This window comes from Melanerpes formicivorus, unplaced genomic scaffold (assembly GCF_026170545.1).
Source record: "Melanerpes formicivorus ecotype bairdi unplaced genomic scaffold, bMelFor1.0.p_v2 SCAF_17, whole genome shotgun sequence".
In the NCBI taxonomy this organism is placed as follows: Eukaryota; Metazoa; Chordata; class Aves; order Piciformes; family Picidae; genus Melanerpes; species Melanerpes formicivorus.
The window spans coordinates 15,431,748-15,450,782 of record NW_027142369.1 but is presented as its reverse complement, the minus strand read 5'-3'; the positions used below and the strand labels follow the sequence as shown (position 1 = coordinate 15,450,782).

Genomic DNA, 19,035 nt, shown 5'->3' with positions numbered 1-19,035 from the left:
ATGAGGACAGGCTGAGGAAGCTGGGGTTGTTCAGCATGGAGAAGAGGAGGCTCCAGGGAGACCTCATAGTAGTCTTCCAGTACCTGAAGGAGGCCTACAAGAAGGATGGGGAGAGAATGTTTACAAAAGCCTGTAGTGATAGGACAAGGGGCTATGGCTTCAAACTGGAGAAGAGCAGATTGAGGTGGGATGTTAGGAACGGATTCTTTACCATGAGGGTAGTGGAACACTGGAGCAGGTTGCCCAGGAAGGTGGCTGGGGCCCAATCCCTGGAGATATTGAAAAAGAGGCTCGACAGGGCTGTGGAGAGCCTGATCTAGTTGAGGATGCCCTTGCTTATTGCAGGGGGGAGGGGGGTTGGACTAGATGACGCTCGGAGTTCCCTTCCAACCCAGACCATTCTCTGATTCTCTGCGGCCCAGCAGAGCGCAGTACTCCCCAGTACTGCCCAATACTCTCCAGTGCCCCCCAGCAGAATTCAGCTCCCGCCCCACAGCTCCCCACTACGGCCCCACGCTCCGCTCAGCCCCGCCCGCCGCAGCGTCAATGGAGCTGACGAGTCACTTCCGCTCCCAGCAGCCCCCTTCAACTTTCTGATTGGTGACGGAGGCTGCCTGTCGCCGTGCGCCTGGCCAATGGGCAGGCAGAGCATGAGTTAGAGGGTGCTCCTTCCTGTCCGGTCGGGCCCGGCACTGCGCGGAGGTTCCGCCGGCGGTTCCGGCGCCATGTTCCGCCGCAAGCTTTCGGCGCTCGACTACCACAATCCGACTGGCTTCAACTGCAGGGGTGAGGAGCTGCGGCGGGGCCGTGGCACCCTGATTGGATACCCTCCCGCTTTCCCGCCGCTGTCTTCAAGCCCTGGCGGCCCTGGGCCCCTCTCTGAGGCCGGGGGCTGCCGAGGCGACTCGGCTTTCCCCCTCTCCTCAGTGCCTTGGGAGCCTCCTGCTTTCACCCCCGCGGTGTCCCCGTGGTTACCCGGGGAAGCGGGGTTACGGTCGGGAGGGTCTGGGCGTTAGCGCAGCTCTGTGGGCTCAGAGTTTAAGCTACATCGCGGGAGTGAGGGGGAATCCCGAATTTTCGCAGGGCAAACCGACACCCTAAGGCGTTGCAATGGGTGTACGCTGTGGGGTGGGCTTCGTGGCTCTCTGAGCGTTGTCTGGAAGCAGAGCAAAGGTACAGATGCGATGCAGGGGTAGACAATGTCGCTGCTGTCCGTGGTCTCATGCCGTGACGAGCCTTGGCTCGCGTCATGCGAGGCACAGGAGTCACGAGTGTGACAGAAAACACTCCGTCGCTGCATGAACCTGCCTTGGGGCATGTCTGTCCTCTGTGTGAAGCACAAACAGGGACAGTGGGGTGAATAAGAGTAGCCTGGTGATGTGGTTAGAGCCATTTTCCCTTTCATCAGTACGTGTCGATGCTTTGAGGTTTGATTTTTGCTGCACTTAACTTTTTTGTCTTGCTTGAAATGGCCCTGTAACAGATGTATTTATCCAGCGTGATCAGTCAGAAGCTTCAGGGCAGCTCTTTCCTTCAGTGCTTCTGGCAGGCTTGTTTCTGTTTCAAGAGATGTCATCTACTGGCATCTTCTTTACATGTAGGTCTTAAGTTCCTGACAATTAATGTTTCTCTTTTTGTGAGGGCCTGTTGTGACAGGACAAGGGGTGAAGGCTTTAAATTGAAAGTAGGAAGATGTAGACTAGAGAGAACAGAGAAATGTTTGATGCTGGGGGTGGTGAGACCCTGTCCCAGGTTGCCCAGGGTGGTGGTCGATGTCCCAGCCCTGAAACCTTTGCAGGTCAGGTTGTCTGGGGCTCTGAGCAACCTGCCCTAGTTGCAGACATCCCTGCTGACTGCAGGGGGGTCGGAGTAGATGATGTTTAAAGCACACACACTCACCCCAGGCCCTTCCCAAGACCATTGTTTGGTTGTATGGTTATTTTTTTTCTTTTGGGGGTCATTTTGTCAGCAGAGAAGTTTTTAAAGGTCTTTCCTTCCCACTTGTGACTATGACTGTTTCTTACAGCACAATCTATAGAAGTAGGGCACTTGCATCACTTAGAAGACAGTGTTAAGCATCAGAAGTATCATTCTTGTCCCTGATGGGGAAAACCATGTGCTTAACCTCCTGCATCTCAGAGTGGGGTATTAAATTTGTTAACCTGGGATATTACAATTTCATCCAAAGCCAAAATATCCCAGCTGAAGGGCTGGGCAATGATCTGCTGTGTTCAGAAATGAACTCTGTCTCTGAAGTGCAAGTGCAGGCTAATTGTTTTGTCCAGTATGAATGTCTTTGTTTGGACCACAGTCTTTGTACTGTGGAGTTCCAGCTCCCAAGTAAGAAGGTGTTGGCTCAATAACCAAGGTGAGTTGAGTCAGCACTAAAGGAAGAGAAAGGTCTTTGTAGGGTCACAAGGTGTGTGTGTTGCTCATGAAGGGTTACTGCTAAGGTGACAGATTTATCCTTTGCTACCATTTTCACTTTTCTTTCTTCACCTAGTGAATTATAACTATATTTCTAGTACAAACAAGCTCTTGGGTGTAGCCACTCAACCATAGAAGTGACTTGAAAGATGAGTAACACTCAGTGTTGAGTTTTGGTCAGAAGTTGTCCTGGAGTATGTGATTTCAGTAGAGGAGGGTAATACATCTAACACACTGCCTGTAGTGAGGCCACAGCTGAAGTACTTGGTCCAGGTCTGGGTTCCCCACTTCAGGGAGACAGGAAACTACTGGATGGAGTCCAGCAGTGGCTGCAAAGATGCCAAGGGATCTGCAGCCTCTTTGTGAGGAGGAAAGCTGGGAGACCTGGGGCTGTTTAGCCTGGAGAAGAGCAGCCTGAGAGGGGATCTGATCAATGCTCAGCCTCAGGGTGAGGCTCAAAAGAACAGGGCCAGACTCTTCTCAGTGCTGCCCAGTGACAGTACAAGGGGCAATGGGCACAAACTGGATCCCAGGAGATTCCATCTGAACATGAAGAGAAATTTCTTTGGTGTGAGGGTGCTGGAGCCCTGGAGTAGGCTGCCCAGAGTGGTTATGGAGTCTCCTTCTCTGGAGAGATTGCAAACCCACCTGGAAATTGTGATCCTGGGCAGCCTGCTGTGGCTGCCCCTGCTTTAGCAGGGGGGCTAGACTGGGTGATCTCCAACCCCCCCCCCCCCCCCCCACTCTCTGATTCTCTGATTTCATTGTGGTAAGCTAAGAGAGCGCTCAAAGGCACCGGTATTGATTTGAGTTGGATAAAAACTTAAAGGCTTGGTTTTGGTTTTTTTTCTTCTCTTTAGATGTCAGTTCATTGTTGCTTTGTTTATTTCTTCTGGCAGATGAAACAGAATTCAGGAATTTTATTGTCTGGCTTGAAGACCAGAAGATCAGACACTACAAGATTGAAGACCGAGGGAATTTAAGGAACATACACAGTGACGACTGGCCCAAATCCTTTGAAAAGGTATTTCCTTGTCTCAGCCACAGCTCTAAATGATGAGGTGAATGACTGCTAACAGCTGCTGCTGTGGTTGAATGTAAATCATTCCAAGTATTTCTCCTGCCTCTGAACTTTTACATTTCTAGGAAGTTAAATGTATTGTTGGAGCCAAGCTGTAGGAGTTACTAAGGTGATGGAACTTTGTGCATGCACTCTTCACTCAGCTGTCTTTTTGCAATCTTTTACTTGCCTGATTTCATTCAGCTCTTCAAGTAGAAATAAAACTGGCCTCAAAAGAACAGCTTTTTCCTGCATTAATGATCCTTATGTACCAAAAGGGAAATGGATGAGGCTGATGCCCTTGTAGGCTTTGTGCGTGTGTGGCAGAAAATTGCAGCAGCTCATCCTTGTGGCTCCTGCAATTCCAGCCAGATGATTGTTGTCTGTGAGTGTGGCAAGCAGCCATCATTTTGCAAGGGATCTCATGGAATCACAGAATGGTTTGGGTTTAAAGGGACCTTCAAGACCATCTTTTTACAACGCCCTGCCATGGGCAGGGACACCTCCTGCTAGGCAAGGCTGCTCAAGGCCCCATCCAACCTGGCTTTGAACACTTCTAGGCTTGGAGCCTCCACAGCTTCTCTGGGCAACCAGTGCCTCATTGCCCTTATGGGCAAGAATTTGTCCCTAATGTATAATCTTAATACAGTTTCTCCCAGTTTGAAGCCATCATCCCTTACTCTGTCACTCCATGCTTTGTTAAAAGTCCCTCTCCAGCACTCCTGCAGCGCCCTTCAGGTACTGGAAGACTGCTCTGAGGTCTCCCTGGACCCTTCTCTTCTCCAGGCTCAAAGACCCCACCTCTGTCAGCCTGTCTTTGTAAGAGAGATGCTGTTTCCTGTGTGTGAGTTTTCTGGGTCACCACAGGGCTGTTAAGCTTTCTCACTTGCTTCCTATTTTCCTTTCTCTCCACACAGTCCTGTGAGGAGCTGAAAATACTGCTCAGTACCCCTTCATCTCACTTTTTTCCCCCTCCCTGGAACCTCTTGCTGTCCTCTTCTCAGGAGGACTGGAGTTGCAGTGCTTGTGCTTTCCAGAGGGAGAGGCTAAAGCATTCTGATACCATATCCCAGCCACATTTTGTCTTCTCTTGTACACAGTCCCTAAGAAAAGGAAAATCACTTCTGCCCCTCAGAATCCTCACACCACTAGTACTGTGAAAGCCTTAGGTAGTGTCATACCTCCTTCCTGCTTCACGTGTGAAGTTTTTACTGTAGTTTGTTCTTTGTCCTTTCCTTTATCTCTGCTTACTGTGGAAAATGAACAGAGGGCAAAGAAAAAGATATTTTGCTTTCTTTGGTCACAGTCTGACAATGAATAGCATCAGTAGGTGCCATTACTAAATGACCAGAAGATGATGTGAGGGCTGGAGCACCTCTGCTGTGAGGACAGGCTGAAAGAGCTGAGTTTGTTCAGACTTAACAGAGACATTAGAGCAGCCTTGCAGTATTTGAAGAGAGCTACAGAAGAGCTGGGAGGGATTTTTTGCAAAGGCATGGAGTGCCAGGACAAGAGGTGATGGCTCCAGACTGGAATAAAATGGGTTGAGATTAGACATTAGGAAGAAACTCTTGCCCATGATAGTGGTGAGGCACTGGAACAGGTTGTCCAGGGAGGTTGTGGATGCCCTCTCCCTGGAAATGTTCAAGGACAGGTTGAGATGGGGCTTTGAGCAGCCTGGTGTAGTGGGAAGTGTCCCTGCCCATGGCAGGGGGTTGGGACTAGATGATCTTGGAGGTCCCTCTCAGCCCAAACCATTCTATGACTCTTAAGTGGCAGACTCAAGTTAAGGGTGGCTTGAAATGCTCTAAAATGCTTCAGAGTATCAGATGCCACAGCAGGACATTACACAAGGATGCTTCTTGTTAATACCTCTCTTACAAATCTCTTTTTGGGGAGAGACTTTACAAGGGCTGCTAGTGGTAGGATGAGAGAGAATGGATTCAAGCTGGAGAAGGGCAGATTTAGGCTGGGTATTAGGATGAAATTCTTTGCACTGAAGGTGGTGTGGAACAGGTTGCCCAGGGAGGTTGTGGCTGCCCCTTCCCTGGAGGTGTTCAAGACCAGGCTGGATGATGCTTTGAGCAACCTGTCTAGTGGAAGGTCACCCTACCAATGGCAGGGGTGTTGGAACTAGGCAATCTTTAATGTTCCTTCAAACAAACCATTATATGAATTTATGAATCATAGAATGTTAGGGGCTGGAAGGGACTTCTAGAAATCTAGTCCAACCCTCCTGCCAAAGCAGGATCACCTAGGGCCTTGAGCAACCTGGTCTAGTTGGAGATGTCCCTGCTTCTGGCAGGGGGGGCTGGAACTAGATGGTTTTTAAGGTCCCTTCCAACCCAAACCGTTTTGTGATGCTATGAACTGTGAGGTCTGTGGGAGAGTGACTGTTTACAACCCAGCTCTGTGCTCCTGGCTAACTCAGGTGGGTCAATAACATCCATCTGTTCTCTTCTCTCTCTGCTCCACAGTACATGAAAGATGTGAACTGTCCCTTCAAAATACAGGAGCGACAAGAGACAGTGGACTGGCTTCTTGGCTTGGCAGTAAGGCTGGAGTATGGAGACAATGGTATGGCTGATTTTGGTATTTCAAACTGGTGGGGCAAATGGGGCTTTCCTAGTCTGTTTTAACAAGTATTCCTCAAATCAGGACAGCATCAAAAATGCAGACTGTTTGCTTCAATAAAAGCACAACTGCAGCCTGCTTGCTTTTGCCCCATGTCTAGATGGGAGCTGTTCCTCTTCAGCTCCCCTGGGACAGTGCAGTAGCATTTATTGTTTTATTTCTGGATATAGCCAAACCCGTGGTATATATTTATGCCCTGCTCCCTGTGGGATTGCCTTTATGAGAACTTGCTCTAAAGGGTATTAAACACATTTTCTTTAGGACCACACTTATTTGAAGAGATTATTCTTAGACCTTTGTTTCACAGGACAGGATCCTGAACCCTTGGGAACTAGTGTGAGGTTATAAAGTTGAGTTACATCTCAACAGGCAGCAGCAGTTTTCATTTCCTTGTACTGAGTGTGCAGATATAAAAGTAATTACTGGTGGCAGACATCATAACAGCCAAAATGCTCTTTTCCATTACCTGGAATTCCTGCAGAGCTGAGTTCTGCCCAGGACAGGGTTGGGATATAAATACCTGCAATCTGTAGATGCGTCCCTTATGATGGAGAAAATGAGCCAGCTGGACCTCAGGGGGTATGTGAAGATGGAGAAGAAGATGGAGAAGCTGGAGGGTTCTGTTGTCAAAAGGCTTGGAAAACTCCTGTGTGAGTTGGAGCTGAATGCTGCAGTCTATAAAACAAAGCCTTCACTGGGGATGTTTGACTCACTGATCAGAAACAGCTCAGATCTGTAGTTCCTGAGCTCTGCATATGCTGCTGATGGAGGCAGAGGTCTAGTGCCAGTTGCACTGGTGGATTTTAAAAGCAGCTGTATGGTGCAGCTTCTTCAGCCTTCTGGGATGAAGAGTGTAGGGAAGAGGATGTAATACCCTGTGTATGTGTGCAGCATGCTGTGATGCTGCTCAGGATAGCACACAAACCCTTCAGATAGGAGCTGTTAGGGTAGCTCACTGGAAGAGCAGCTTTTGGGGGGCCTTAGGTAGCTCCAAAAAGCTCTTGAGCAGCGTCCACACCCTCAAAAATACAGCTATTGCAAGCTACAGCTTGGCTCTAAGCCTTTTCTCACTAGCTCTAACAGTGTTCCTGTTTGTTTCTTCATTTTCCAGCTGATAAGTATAAGGATTCTACCCCTGACGGTGCTAAAAATACTGACAACACAGCAAAAAATGCAGAACCACTGGTTAACTTGGATGGTAAGTGTGCAGCAGCCTCCTATGAATGTGTTCCAGGGCCTGTATGGTGTTCCTCAGGATGTAAATAATTGTAATACTGTGCTACATATAACCTTTTTAACCCCCATCTAAATGCAGAGTTCCTCTATTCTTTCACTGCTGGCTGAAATTGCTTTTCTGAGCAGTGTTTTGAGTTCCTTTGGGTCACGTGCACTTGGTATGTCCCTGCTGCTCCATGGGAATCCCAGGTGTCTTCATGTGCACTGTTGGGGGAAGAAGGGAAAGGGCAGAAAGGAGAATCTTTCCCAGCAGAATGAGGTGCACAGAGACTATCAGATAAAGAGTAAGTTGGGAGGGTTCTTATCAGGGAATGAGGAAGCAGCTTAACAGCTTTGCAGAGAGCTCTGGAAAACAGAATCATAGAATCACAAAACAGTTTGGGATGGAAGGGACCTTTCACTTTCATCCAGTCCAACCCCCTTGCAGTCAACAGGAACATGTGCAACTAGAGCAGGTTTTTCCCAGCCCTGTCCAGCCTGTCCCGCAATGGTTCCAGGGATGGGGCATCTACTACTTTCCTGGGCAACCTGGGCCAGTGTCTCTCCACCTGCAGCTTTAAATATTTCTTCCTTCTATCTAGACTAAGTCTCCCTCCTTTAGTTTAAATCCATCAGCCCTTGTCCTGTCACAGCATGCCCTTCTCAGAAGTCTGTCCCCAGCTTTCTTAGAGGCCCTTTTAAGCACTGAAAGGCCATCAGAAGGTCTCTCTGGAGCCTTCTCTTCTCCAGGCTGAACAACCCTGGCCTCAGAGGGGGTCCAGCTCTCTCATCATTGTGGCCTCCTCTGGTCCTGATCCTGCAGGTAGGTCCATGTCCTGTGCTGTGGCCATGAGTACTTACTGTGGGCCAGGGGGAAATAGCAAGGTATCTTTTGTCTATGGACTCTGTAACATATCTTTACACTTAAAAAGCTGGGGAAGCATGATAGCAGAATACTACCTCAGTACTGTCACATGTTGCTTGTTGGCTCAGTCTTCCCCAGCTGTACCTCTCATAATCATTTTAGTTGTTTTGACTGCTAGGCATGTTCATAATGTGGTGGCAAACAGCCACTCTAACTAGCCCTAAATCCCCCAAGTCTTTTCCCATTGCCCTTTGTCAAAAAAAGATAGTTAAGGATTGTTCCTAGTCTCATCCAGCAGGTTTGGCTCTGCTCTGCAGTGGTAGAAAAGAGAAACCTTCATGTCATTGGCTTTATTTCAAAGCTTTAACACAGGTTTCCTGTGCAGAAGGATGGATGCAGAGCCTTTGGCACTGAAAATAACTCTCTCTGTGCTTGGATGATGTTCTTCAGCCCTCTGATTGTTTTGTAGCCAGATTGAGTGGTTGCTCACTGCTGTTTATGTGGTGATTCTCTTTTTTTTTTTTTACAGTGAATAACCCTGATTTCAAAGCTGGAGTGATGGCTTTGGCTAATCTGCTTCAGATTCAGCGACATGATGATTACCTGGTGATGCTGAAGGTGAGTTTCACACTTCTCACCTCCTTTCTTCTTCCTTGTCCCCAGTGGCTGCTGATATTTTTGTATTTTAGGGTTTTTTTTTTAGGCTCAAATGGAAAGTAAATCTCATTCTGCGTGCCTCTTCAAGCAGATAATAGCATAGGGTGTAAATCATGGAAATAAAGGCAGAGAGAATTATCCTGTTAGCAGTTCAATTGTAGCTGAGTTCCTGGAATTCCATCACGGAGAACTGTTGTTGAGAATATGAAGTGCTCAAAGGAGAGGTGATTGATTTCCAGTGCCAGAAATTAAGAGCAACCTGAAAACACAGAGGCTAAGGGAAGCAAAGGATGTTTCAAAACATTGCTGTTCCTTCTCACAGAATCCCAGCATGGTAGGGATTGGAAGGGACCTCTGGAGGTCATCAAGTCCACTCCCCCTGCCAAAGCAGGATCACGTAGGGCAGGTTACACAGGAACACATCCAGGCAGGTCTTGAAAGTCTCTAGAGCAGGAGACTCCCCAACCTCTCTGGGCAGCCTGCTCCAGTGTCCTCACAGCAAAGGTTTTTCCTCACGTTGAGCTGTAACTTCCTGTGTTTCAGTTTGTTTCCATTTCCCCATGTCCTGCCACATTGAAAAGAGACTGGCACCTTCATCTTGACACCCACCCTTCAGATATTTATAGATATTAATACAATCTCCTCTCAGGCTGCTCTTTTTGCAGACTAAAGAGCCCCAGGTGTCTCAGCCATTCCTCTTGAGATGTGTTCCAGTCCCTTCATCATCCTCATAGCCTCTGCTGGACTCTCTTCAGTAGTTCCCTGTCCTCCTTGGGCCTGTAACTGGACACAATACACTAGGGCAGAGTGGAGGTGGAGGAGGACCCCCCCTTGGCCTGCTGGCCACACTCTCCTTAATGCACCCCAGGATACCATTTGACATCTTTGCCACAAGGGCACTTTGCTGTCCCCTGGATAACTTGCTGTCCATCAGGACTCCAAGATCCTTCTCCATGGAGCTGTGAAAAGGGGTATCAAGCAGAGAGGGGAGACCTGGTGAATGGTAATTTTGAGACTGTGCAGCATGAGCTTAGCCATTCTCAAAGTTCTTTCAGGTTGTCTTAAAGGGTTATTGTAAGGCTAACAAACTGTAGCAGAGTTCATCAAATAGGTACTTGAGAGCAAAATGTGTTTCCTGCCTAAACACATGTCCATTTCTGGCACTAGTTCTGCATTTCCCACTTTTTTCTTCAGGCAGAAAGAGTTGGACAAACCCATCAGCCAGAATTTTCTTGCTTTTAATTGATGAGAATAGGCCCCTGCCATGGCAGTTCATGCAGCAGCAGTGCTAATCTTCAGGGCTTGATCGTATGAGATGTTGCTGGTCAGGGAAACTTCATTCTACACCATAGTGATCAGGTTTGAAGTGTGCATGAGGAGGATTTGTGATCCCTGTTCAAGCTTGGACACTCAGGACTGGGTGCTTAGGGAAGGCCAGAGGGTGCAAACATGCCAGAGCCATCTGGCCAGAGTGTGCAGAGAGATACTTGAAGTCTCATTTTATTAATTTAGATCTGGCAAGCTGAAAGCATCTGTGTAATACAGTTTTCTAACACAAAAAGGCACTCAGCATTCTCTTAGCCAAGCTCTAGTTTCACTGCTGGAGTTTAAGTTCCTCCTCAAATCGCTCTTTGGCCTCCCTTCAGTTAGGAAGATTTATAGAGGTGTTCGGTGACGACTTTCTGGTGTCATTCTGACTTTAATCATGACCCAAACTGGGAAAAATCTTGTGGTAGGGTGGAAGCATGAAGCTGTAAGGCTGCTTCTGTCACACTTGGCTGCTCCTCAGGGAAAGGCTGAGGAATGTGTTTGACAGACCCAGTTCTTTCTGGTGGAAGTCTGCCTGCTTGGTGTTTCTTCAGTTATTTTCAGAGGCATTTCCAGCTGTAGGTACCAGTAACTGATAGCTCTGGTACGATTTCATGCTCTGTACTGAAGCCAGTAAAAACAGATGAGCAGCAGGATTGTTAAAATCAAGGCTGTTCTTGTTCCTATGTCCAAAAATATTTCCTTTCTGCCCTCAGTTGTTTAAAAACCTGGGTGGGTAGCCTTGCTCCAGGTTCCTCTTGCATGTGGAAGGTGGTTCAGCGTCTACTAAGAGAAGCTGATAGCAGGATTACCTTCCTGAAGAAGCTGCATTGCTGCAGCATTGCAGGGGTGAGAGCTCAGAAAACCAAAACCAGTGCTGCTGCTCTGGGATTGTTCTGGACTCAGAATCATTTAGATTGGAAAAGGCTTTGAAGTTCGAGTCCAACCAGTAACCCAGCACTGCCAGGTCACCACTAAACCATGTCCCTCAGCACCACATCTACACAGCTTTTCAATCAGTCCAGGGAGGGGGGATTCCACCACTGCCCTTGGCAGCCTGTTCCAGGGCTTGACAACCCTGGGGAAGAAATTTTTCCTCATGCCCAACCTTCATCCTCTTCTGGTGCAACTTGAGGCCACTTCCTTTTACCCTGTCACTTATTCCTTGGTAGAAGAGACCAACCCTCACCTCACTCCAACCTCCTTTCAGCTAGTTGTAGAGAGCCAGAAGGTCTCCCCTCAGTCTTCTCCAGGCCGGAAAACCATAAAATTTCTTGGCTCCTTCTTAGTATTTTGCAATTTCTGACCCAGTAGTGAGTGAAATTCGTAGTGTAATGTCCATGTTTCTTCTGGCTAAGCTGCTGTCCTCCGGCCAAAGAGGCTGCGCTGTGTAAGACTCTACCTGCAAAGAGCAGTGCTCTTCAAAAAGAGTCAATGTCTGAAAGAGTCTTCCAAAAAAGTCTTTCACAAAACTGAGGCTGGCCTTTTACTGGGTGTTAACATTGGCTGTTTTCCCTGGGAACTGTGGAGAAATGCATCAGGGCTTGAATTAATTCCTGTCACCCTTGTAACTGTTTCTTCCCAGGCCATCCGCATTCTGGTTCAGGAGCGCTTGACGCAGGACGCCATTGCCAAGGCCGGGCAGTCCAAGGAGGTTTGTATAGACACTGCATGAGCCTAGTGCTCACCAGCCCCCAGCTCAGGTCAGCAAGTGTAGGTGTGAATGTTGGATATCTCCATCAAACTTCAATCTGGTTGAGGAGGGTGGTGGAAGGTTGCTGAATCGTGGAATGGTTTGAGTTGGAAGGAACCTTAAAGATTGTCTAGTTCCAGCACCTCCCACTAGATGAGGTTGCTCAAGGCCTCATCCAAACCTGGTCTTGATCTTCACTACCCTGACCTAAAAAGACCTAGAGGATATTGGAGAGCTCTTTTTGTTTCACTTAGATAGAAATTTATGTATGCCATGAGGTCTGTAGTGACAGGTTGGACTCGATCTTTGCGGTCTCTTCCAACCTTGGTGATACTGTGATACTGTAATAATAGAATTGTTTAGACTAGAAAAGACCTTCAAGATCATCAAGTCTAACTATTAACACTAGCAAGTCCCCCACTAAACCATGTCCCTCAGCACCACATCTACAGAGCTTTGAAATCCCTCCGGAGATGGGGACCCTGTTCCAGGGTCTGGCAACTCTTTTAGGGAAGATGTTTTTCCTAATGGCCAACCCAAACCTCCCCTGGTGCAATTTGATGTCATTTCCTCTCACCCTGTCACTTGTTGCTTGGGAGAAGAGACTAAGCCTCACCCCTGGCTCCAGCCTCCTTTCAGGGAGTTGTAGAGTGAGATGGCCTCCCCAGAGCCTCTTTTCCATGCTGAAGAGCCCCAGTTCCCCTGGTTGCTCCTCTCCAGACCCTTCAACAGCTTCATTGCCCTTCTGTACACACTCCAGCACCTCAATGTCATTCTTGGAGTGAGGGACCCAAAACTGAACCCAGTATTTGAGGTTGGACTCATGAGTGCCATTTTCAGGGGGACAATCACTTCTCTAGTCCTGCTGATCACACAATCTCTGAGGCAGTATTTCTGATGCTGTATGATGTGTGCTGTAAAATTGCTGTTCCCCTCTTTTAGTTATTTGCTAGAAGATGACCCTTACTGTCCTGTGCAGCAGGCCTGCAGTTTGAGACTAGATTATCTTCAGAGGTCACTTCCAGCCCTAACCACTCTGTGATGTGTGACATAGCCTTTCCTTGGAACCAGCAGCCTGGACTCTGTAAACAGGCTGGAATGATCCTTGTATGGAGTGTTTTGCATGGTACATACACCTTGTACATTCTTGAGGAACAAGGTGTTGGAGATCTACCTCCTTCCTCCCCACCTTCCCCAAAAAGGTGATGAAGGAAACTCCTGCACTTAAAAGCTCAGATTCTTCAGATGTGTTTAGTAGCCACAAGCTGTCCATGTGCAAGATGTTCCAAGGGCTGACTGTGGCTTTTCAGGCTATCGTGGCCTAAACATCCCGGTTCTTCAGCTCCTCCTCTTTCCAGCCCCCAGCTGCTGGCCTTGGGTGTTTGGTGCAGCCAGAGAAGGCAGCTCCTCTTTCTGCAGGTGTTTGTTTAGAAGTGTCCCTGCTTATAGGGACTAGATCTGGTCAGAGGGAGCTCAAGTCCCTTCATCTTTCCTGGCAGCTGCTCAGGAAAGATTATTTATGGCCATAACACAGCTCATGGTGTTTACTAAGTGGCAACTGCAGGTGCTCTGGGCTGCTGCACAGTAACTGCCAGAAGCTTTGGAACAGTAAATCAAAGCTTTGGTCTTCTACATCCACAAAACCATTAAAAAAGAGCAGGGAGATGGGAAAGCAGCTGAGACCATGTTAGCCAATTTAGGTTCTATAACTAATGATCATTAAAAGCTGCTTTTAGTTGGTGTTTATGTAGCTGTGCAGGGATCACAATGGAATTCTCTTTGTGTTTGGCAGAGCAAGCTGCTTTGAGGAGCAGTGAATTCTTTTCATGACAGAATTCTTCATATTTAGGTCCTCCTCAAAGCGTGGTCAGGCCTGAGGGTGCAGTGTCAGTGAATGTGATGGATGTCACGGGGAGTGTATTCTCAATGAGGAATGCTAAGTTTCAAGTAGGGGGAGAGAAGAGAAGGGGGATGGAGGCATGAAGGCAGCTTTGTCTGTGCCAGCAGTGATCAACAGAATAGTGGCGGACCAGAGAAGTGGAGAAAAATAGCTGAAAGCAGTGGAAAAGAGCTTTAAGGTCCCTTCCAACCCAAACCATTCTGTGAATCTATGAAATAGCTGAGTTGCAGGATAGGAGAGGAGAAATAAACTTCTGCTTCTGATTTTGGCTGTTAATGGCCAAAATACTGGTCAGTGACACTTGGGGTAGTAAGCTTTGTGCTTTGAACGATGTTCTGAATGTCTGACTGCATGGCAGGTGACTTAATAGACAAAAGGAGTTGTAATCAGGGCAATATTGGATGGGGAAGAGATAAAATGGATACAGAGATGTTCTCTGACTGGAGGACTGCCCTGAGGAAAGTCCCACTGCTCTGCTTGTGGTTTCAGCGTAGCAGATAAAGTGAGATTTACCTTGTTGGGGGTGTCCAGCTGTGGGTTTTTCAGGTAAGACACTGCACTTTTGGGTTCCTTCAGATGTTGTTTTTGGAATGGCTGGCAATTCAGGGTCTAGGCAGGATCAGATTTATCCTGACAGACTCACACTGGACTTTCCCTGCCTGGTGAACTAGGATTAAGTACAACAAATTCCCTTCAGGATAGCTTTAAGGATGCTCTTGAAGGCCACAGCTGTGGCATAGCACAACAAAGTGGATACATTTTTTTTTCCTTTACTCTGGAATCTGGAAACTTTTTTTTTCCCTTCTTGTGCCCAGGGAATGTAGTTTTACTGTGGACATTCCCAGTTACAGAGAATCTGGCTGCAGTGGTCAGGCCCACTGCAGAAGCAGCAGTGCTGCTCTATCAGGGCATCTCAGGTGGCCATCTGAGGGTGCCACTACGGTCACTCAGTGTTGGAGGTGCTTGCAGTGGCCCTGGAAAATGCATCCTCAGGGAACTAACTGAATCAATGTTTTCCTTCTCCTGTGGCTCTAAGGACACACTGGAGTGGCAGCAAGGTCTTTGCAGCCTGAAATACAAACCTGATTTCTTTAGAAGTGTATTTATGAGCTGGTGGACAGGTTCACCAGGAGCCAGCAGTGTGCCCACATGGCCCAGAAAGCCAATGGTCTCCAGGGGTGCATTCAGAAGAGGGTGGCCAGCAGGTTGAGGGAGGTTCTTCTACCCCTTTACTCTGCCCTAGTGAGGCCACATCTGGAGTCCTGGGTCTAGTTCTGGGCTCAGCAGTTCAAGCAGGACAAGGAGAGAGTCCAGTGGAAGCTGCACAGACACTGAGGGCACTGGAGCATCTCTGTGAGGGGGAAAGACTGAGAGAGCTGGGGCTGTTAAACCTGGAGAAGAGCAGGCAGCGGGGATCTGATCAGTGCTCAGCAAGAGCTAAAGGGTGGGGGGCTCTGTAAGAGGATGAGGCCAGACTTTTCACTGGTGCCCAGTGACAGGACAAGGGGCAATGGGCACAAACTGGAACTCAGGAGGTTCCATCTGAACAGGAGGAGAAATTTTTGTTGTGAGGGTGCTGGAGCTCTGGAGCAGGCTGCCCAGAGAGGTTGTGGAGTTTCCTTCTCTGGAGAGATTGCAAAGCCACCTGGAAATTGTGATCCTGGGCAGCCTGCTGTGGGGGGTTAGACTCCCCCACATGGTGGGGGTCCTAACCCCCACCATGATATTACTCACAATTGTGTGAGGTGTTCTTAACAGCTGTTTGAAGAGCTAACACTCAGGTGTGATTTTAAGGTGGCTGTTGCACAATCATTTTGCCCTACAGGCTGTGGAAAAGAACCACCTTTTGAGAATGAGGGAGTTCACTTCACTCAGCATTTTGTGTTTAGTTGGTGGTGGTGTGACCAACTCAGGGTATTTTTACTGTGTGCCCATGAAAGCTTCTGCACCCCCCCCTTGCTGTTCAGAAGGTTTACAGCCCCACTAGTTTATAAACCAAGGGTTCTGAGCTCAGATGTTTGTGTCGTGCAAGGCAAAGGTTGGAAAACGAGAGGCAATAAAAGCAATTGTAGTGTCTGCATTGTTTAAATCTGATTTTATGTGCATGTTGGAACATGGTGAGTGATTGCTTAGCATGACCACAGCAGGAGGGAGTAAAGGAAGAGCAGCAGCCCTTCTAAATGACCGCTCATGAAACATCTGCTTGTGCTGTCCTCACAGAGCTGGCGTTTAGGGAACTCAACGTTGAGCTTTACTCTGGAGCTTAGCACTCAAGCAAACTCTTCTGGGGCTGTTGGTGGAGGGTGCAAGTTCAGTTCTTGAGAACCTCTCTTCATAACAGAGAATTTTTACAGCTGTCTCTCCCATCAGCCAGTGCTTTGAAAACTGGCAGCTGCTAGGAGGCAGCAGTTTCTAGGAAAGTCCAGTCGGTGCTGGGGTTTTGTTTGCTGGATGTTGCTGGGTTGGGTATTCTCTGGCAGTGCTGCTGTTGGCCTTTTAAGGAGTGGATGTGGGCAGTGTGTATCCAATGGGGTTTGCCTGACAAGTGGAGTGATTAAACATGAAGGGGTTTCTGAGTCGATTCTCCTGGTTTGATGTTTCAGCGCCCCTGTGTAATCAAGCAGGATGACTTCTTGAAGTTATCACACACAAAAGCAATACTCAGGTGTCCTCTCCTTCAGTTACCTGGTGTAGCACTTGCTTTTATTTTGCAAACGTGCTAAATGAACATTTCTAATTACAAAACCACATGTCTCTGGGAAAAGACACTGCAATAGGTTCCCCAGGGAGGTCCTGGATGCCCCCTCCCTGGGGGTGTGCAAGGCCAGGCTGGATGAGGCCTTGAGCAGTCTGGTCGAGTGGAAGGTGTCCCTGCTCATGGGGCAGGGGGGTTGTTGGAACTAGATGATCTTGAAGGTGCCTTCCAAACCATTCTTTGAATCTATGAATCATCAAGACTAACCATTATCTGACTGGTTTCTAAATCATGCCCCTCAGCACCATATCTCTGGGTCTTTTCAACATCTCCAGGGATGGGGATTCAACCACCTCCCTGGGAAGCCTGTTCCAGTGTTGAGAACCCTTTCAGAGGAGAAACTTCTAATGTTCAACCTAAACCTCTCCTGCTACAACTGGAGGCCACTTCCTCTCATTCTATCACTTCTTACTAGGGAAAAGAGGCCAACCCCCACCTCACTGCAACTCCCTCTCAGGGAGGTGTAGAGCGCAAAGAGATCTCCCCTCAGCCTCCTTTTCTTCAGGCTGAACACCCCCAGTTCCCTCAGCTGCTCCTCACCACACCTGTTCTGCACACCCTTCACCAGCTTTGCTGCCCTTCTCTGGACCTGCTCCAGCACCTCAATGTCCTCCTTGCAGTGAGGGGCCCAAAACTCGTAGTGTAACCTCACCAGTGTCCAGTATAGGGGCACAGTCCCTGCCCTGGTCCTGCTGGTCATATCTGAACTGACTGAGGGAGATGGGGCTGCTTAGCCTGGAGAGGAGGAGACTCAGGGGTGACCTTATTGCTCTCTACAACTACCTGAAGGGGGGTTGTAAACAGGCAGAGGTTGGTCTCTTCTCCCACGCAGCCAGCACCAGAACAAGAGGACACAGTCTCAGGCTGTGCCAGGGGAAGTTCAGGCTGGAGGTCAGGAGGAAGTTTTACACCGAGAGAGTGATTGCCCATTGGAATGGACTGCCCGGGGAGGTGGTGGAGTCGCCGTCACTGGAGGTGTTCAGGAGACTTGACAGGGTGCTTGGTGCCATGGGTTAGTTGATTAGGTGGTGTTGGATGATAGGTTGGACGCGATGATCTTGAAGGTCTCTTCCAACCTGGTTTATTCTATTCTTTTTGTTTCTGAAAGGGTTTGCCTGTCGCTCTGGAGAAGCACATTCTTGGTTTCGACACGGGAGGTAAGCGTTTCTTAAGTGCTTCTTTTAACTGGTGATCTTTGCCTTTCACAAAGGACATTACTGTCAAAGCTGAGCCTAATGCCTCCAGTCACAAACCCTGCAGTGGAAAGAGCCTCTCCCTCCCAGCTCGTTATTTACGAGCGCGCCTGAGCGTTTTGTTTTGGAACAGAAAAGCCTAAATCTTAGCTGGGGAATTTGTCATTTCAAGGTAATGTTTAAATAACGGCCTGTAATGGCAGCCAGAAAGGAATGCAGCTCGCTGCTGGTGTCTTGTAGGTCTTGTTTCTGCCGGCAGAGGACATCTGTGTTGCTTCCCTGTGGTTTAGCTGCCTAACTTCTGCCCCACGTTCACCTAAATTACTCCTCGGAATGCGACAAACTGACCCAACTCGAGGGCTGGGTGAGGTTTTGCAGAGCGCTTTGCCACTCCCTAGCAGCAGGGGAGGGCCGTTTCCTCTTCCAAGTATGAAAACCATGAATGAAAGATGCAGCATTAAGCTAGATTAAGCCTTTCTTCAGATGGAAATGATCCACGTTTCTCCTTCTGCACCTCCCCCAGATGCCGTGCTCAACGAAGCCGCCCAAATTCTCCGCCTGCTGCACATAGAGGAGCTCCGAGAGCTGCAAACGAAAATCAACGAGGCCATCGTGGCGGTTCAGGCGATTATTGCTGATCCCAAGACTGACCACAGACTGGGGAAAGTTGGGAGATGAGCAGATAAAAGCTTTTAGTCTCTTTGAGTCCCTTAAGTACCCTTAGGAACCATCTCCAACTATGGCATGCAGTTTGAAACGGTATCGGTTTACTGTCCCGAAAGCAAACAGGAAATTGAATTCTGACTTCTGATGGCCGATTCTTTTGTTTTGTTTTTCTTTAAATAAATGAAGCTGGGGGAAAACAGACCAATTGTTCCGATGAGCTCCAGGCTGGCAAGTCGTCTTCATTGTGTTTGGCTTTGTGTTGAGAAGGGAGGGTTACACAAAACCCTTGCAGCTTCCTCTCCTGTTGAGGTCCTGCCGTATGAGCAGCTTCTTGAAGCTGTGGAAAGTACTTCTCTTTGCTTTTATAGGTAGCTGATGAATGCCAAATAAAAGCCCTTTAAAGTAGGGTATTTAACAGCATGCTTATGAAGGCCTAATTTACACTTTGGGGGATTTTTGGGTCCCTAATGTCCAAAGGGATCTTGACAGGCTTGAGAAGTGGGCCAGTGTGAACTGTGTGAGGTTCAGCAAGTCAACGTGCAAGGCCCTGCACCTGGGTTGAGCCAGCCCCTGGCACAAACGCAGGCTGGGTGCAGCGTAGCCCTGAAAAAAAAGCCTTGGGGCTGTGGATTGACACAGTAATGCTCTCCTGCAGCCTAGAA

At 48.3% G+C, this 19,035-nt stretch overlaps 1 protein-coding gene across 1 annotated transcript; it reads left to right on the top strand.

Moving 5' to 3' along the window:
• The first annotated feature begins 653 nt into the window (after window positions 1–653).
• RTRAF (RNA transcription, translation and transport factor) lies at window positions 654–18,590 on the top strand. Its single transcript, XM_068149092.1, has 8 exons — window positions 654–786; window positions 3,327–3,451; window positions 5,965–6,064; window positions 7,233–7,319; window positions 8,731–8,819; window positions 11,752–11,820; window positions 17,623–17,671; window positions 18,231–18,590. The coding sequence occupies exons 1-8, from the start codon at window positions 726–728 to the stop codon at window positions 18,383–18,385; spliced, it is 735 nt and encodes a 244-aa protein (XP_068005193.1). The 5' UTR covers window positions 654–725; the 3' UTR covers window positions 18,386–18,590.
• Window positions 18,591–19,035: the final 445 nt, after the last annotated feature.

Coding starts and splice junctions, on each gene's coding strand:
- RTRAF (XM_068149092.1), top strand. CDS start 726: ATGTTCCGCCGCAAGCTTTCGGCGCTCGACTACCACAATCCGACTGGC. Junction 3,452..5,964: donor GGCCCAAATCCTTTGAAAAG/GTATTTCCTTGT, acceptor TCTGCTCCACAG/TACATGAAAGATGTGAACTG. Junction 17,672..18,230: donor TCTTGGTTTCGACACGGGAG/GTAAGCGTTTCT, acceptor CACCTCCCCCAG/ATGCCGTGCTCAACGAAGCC.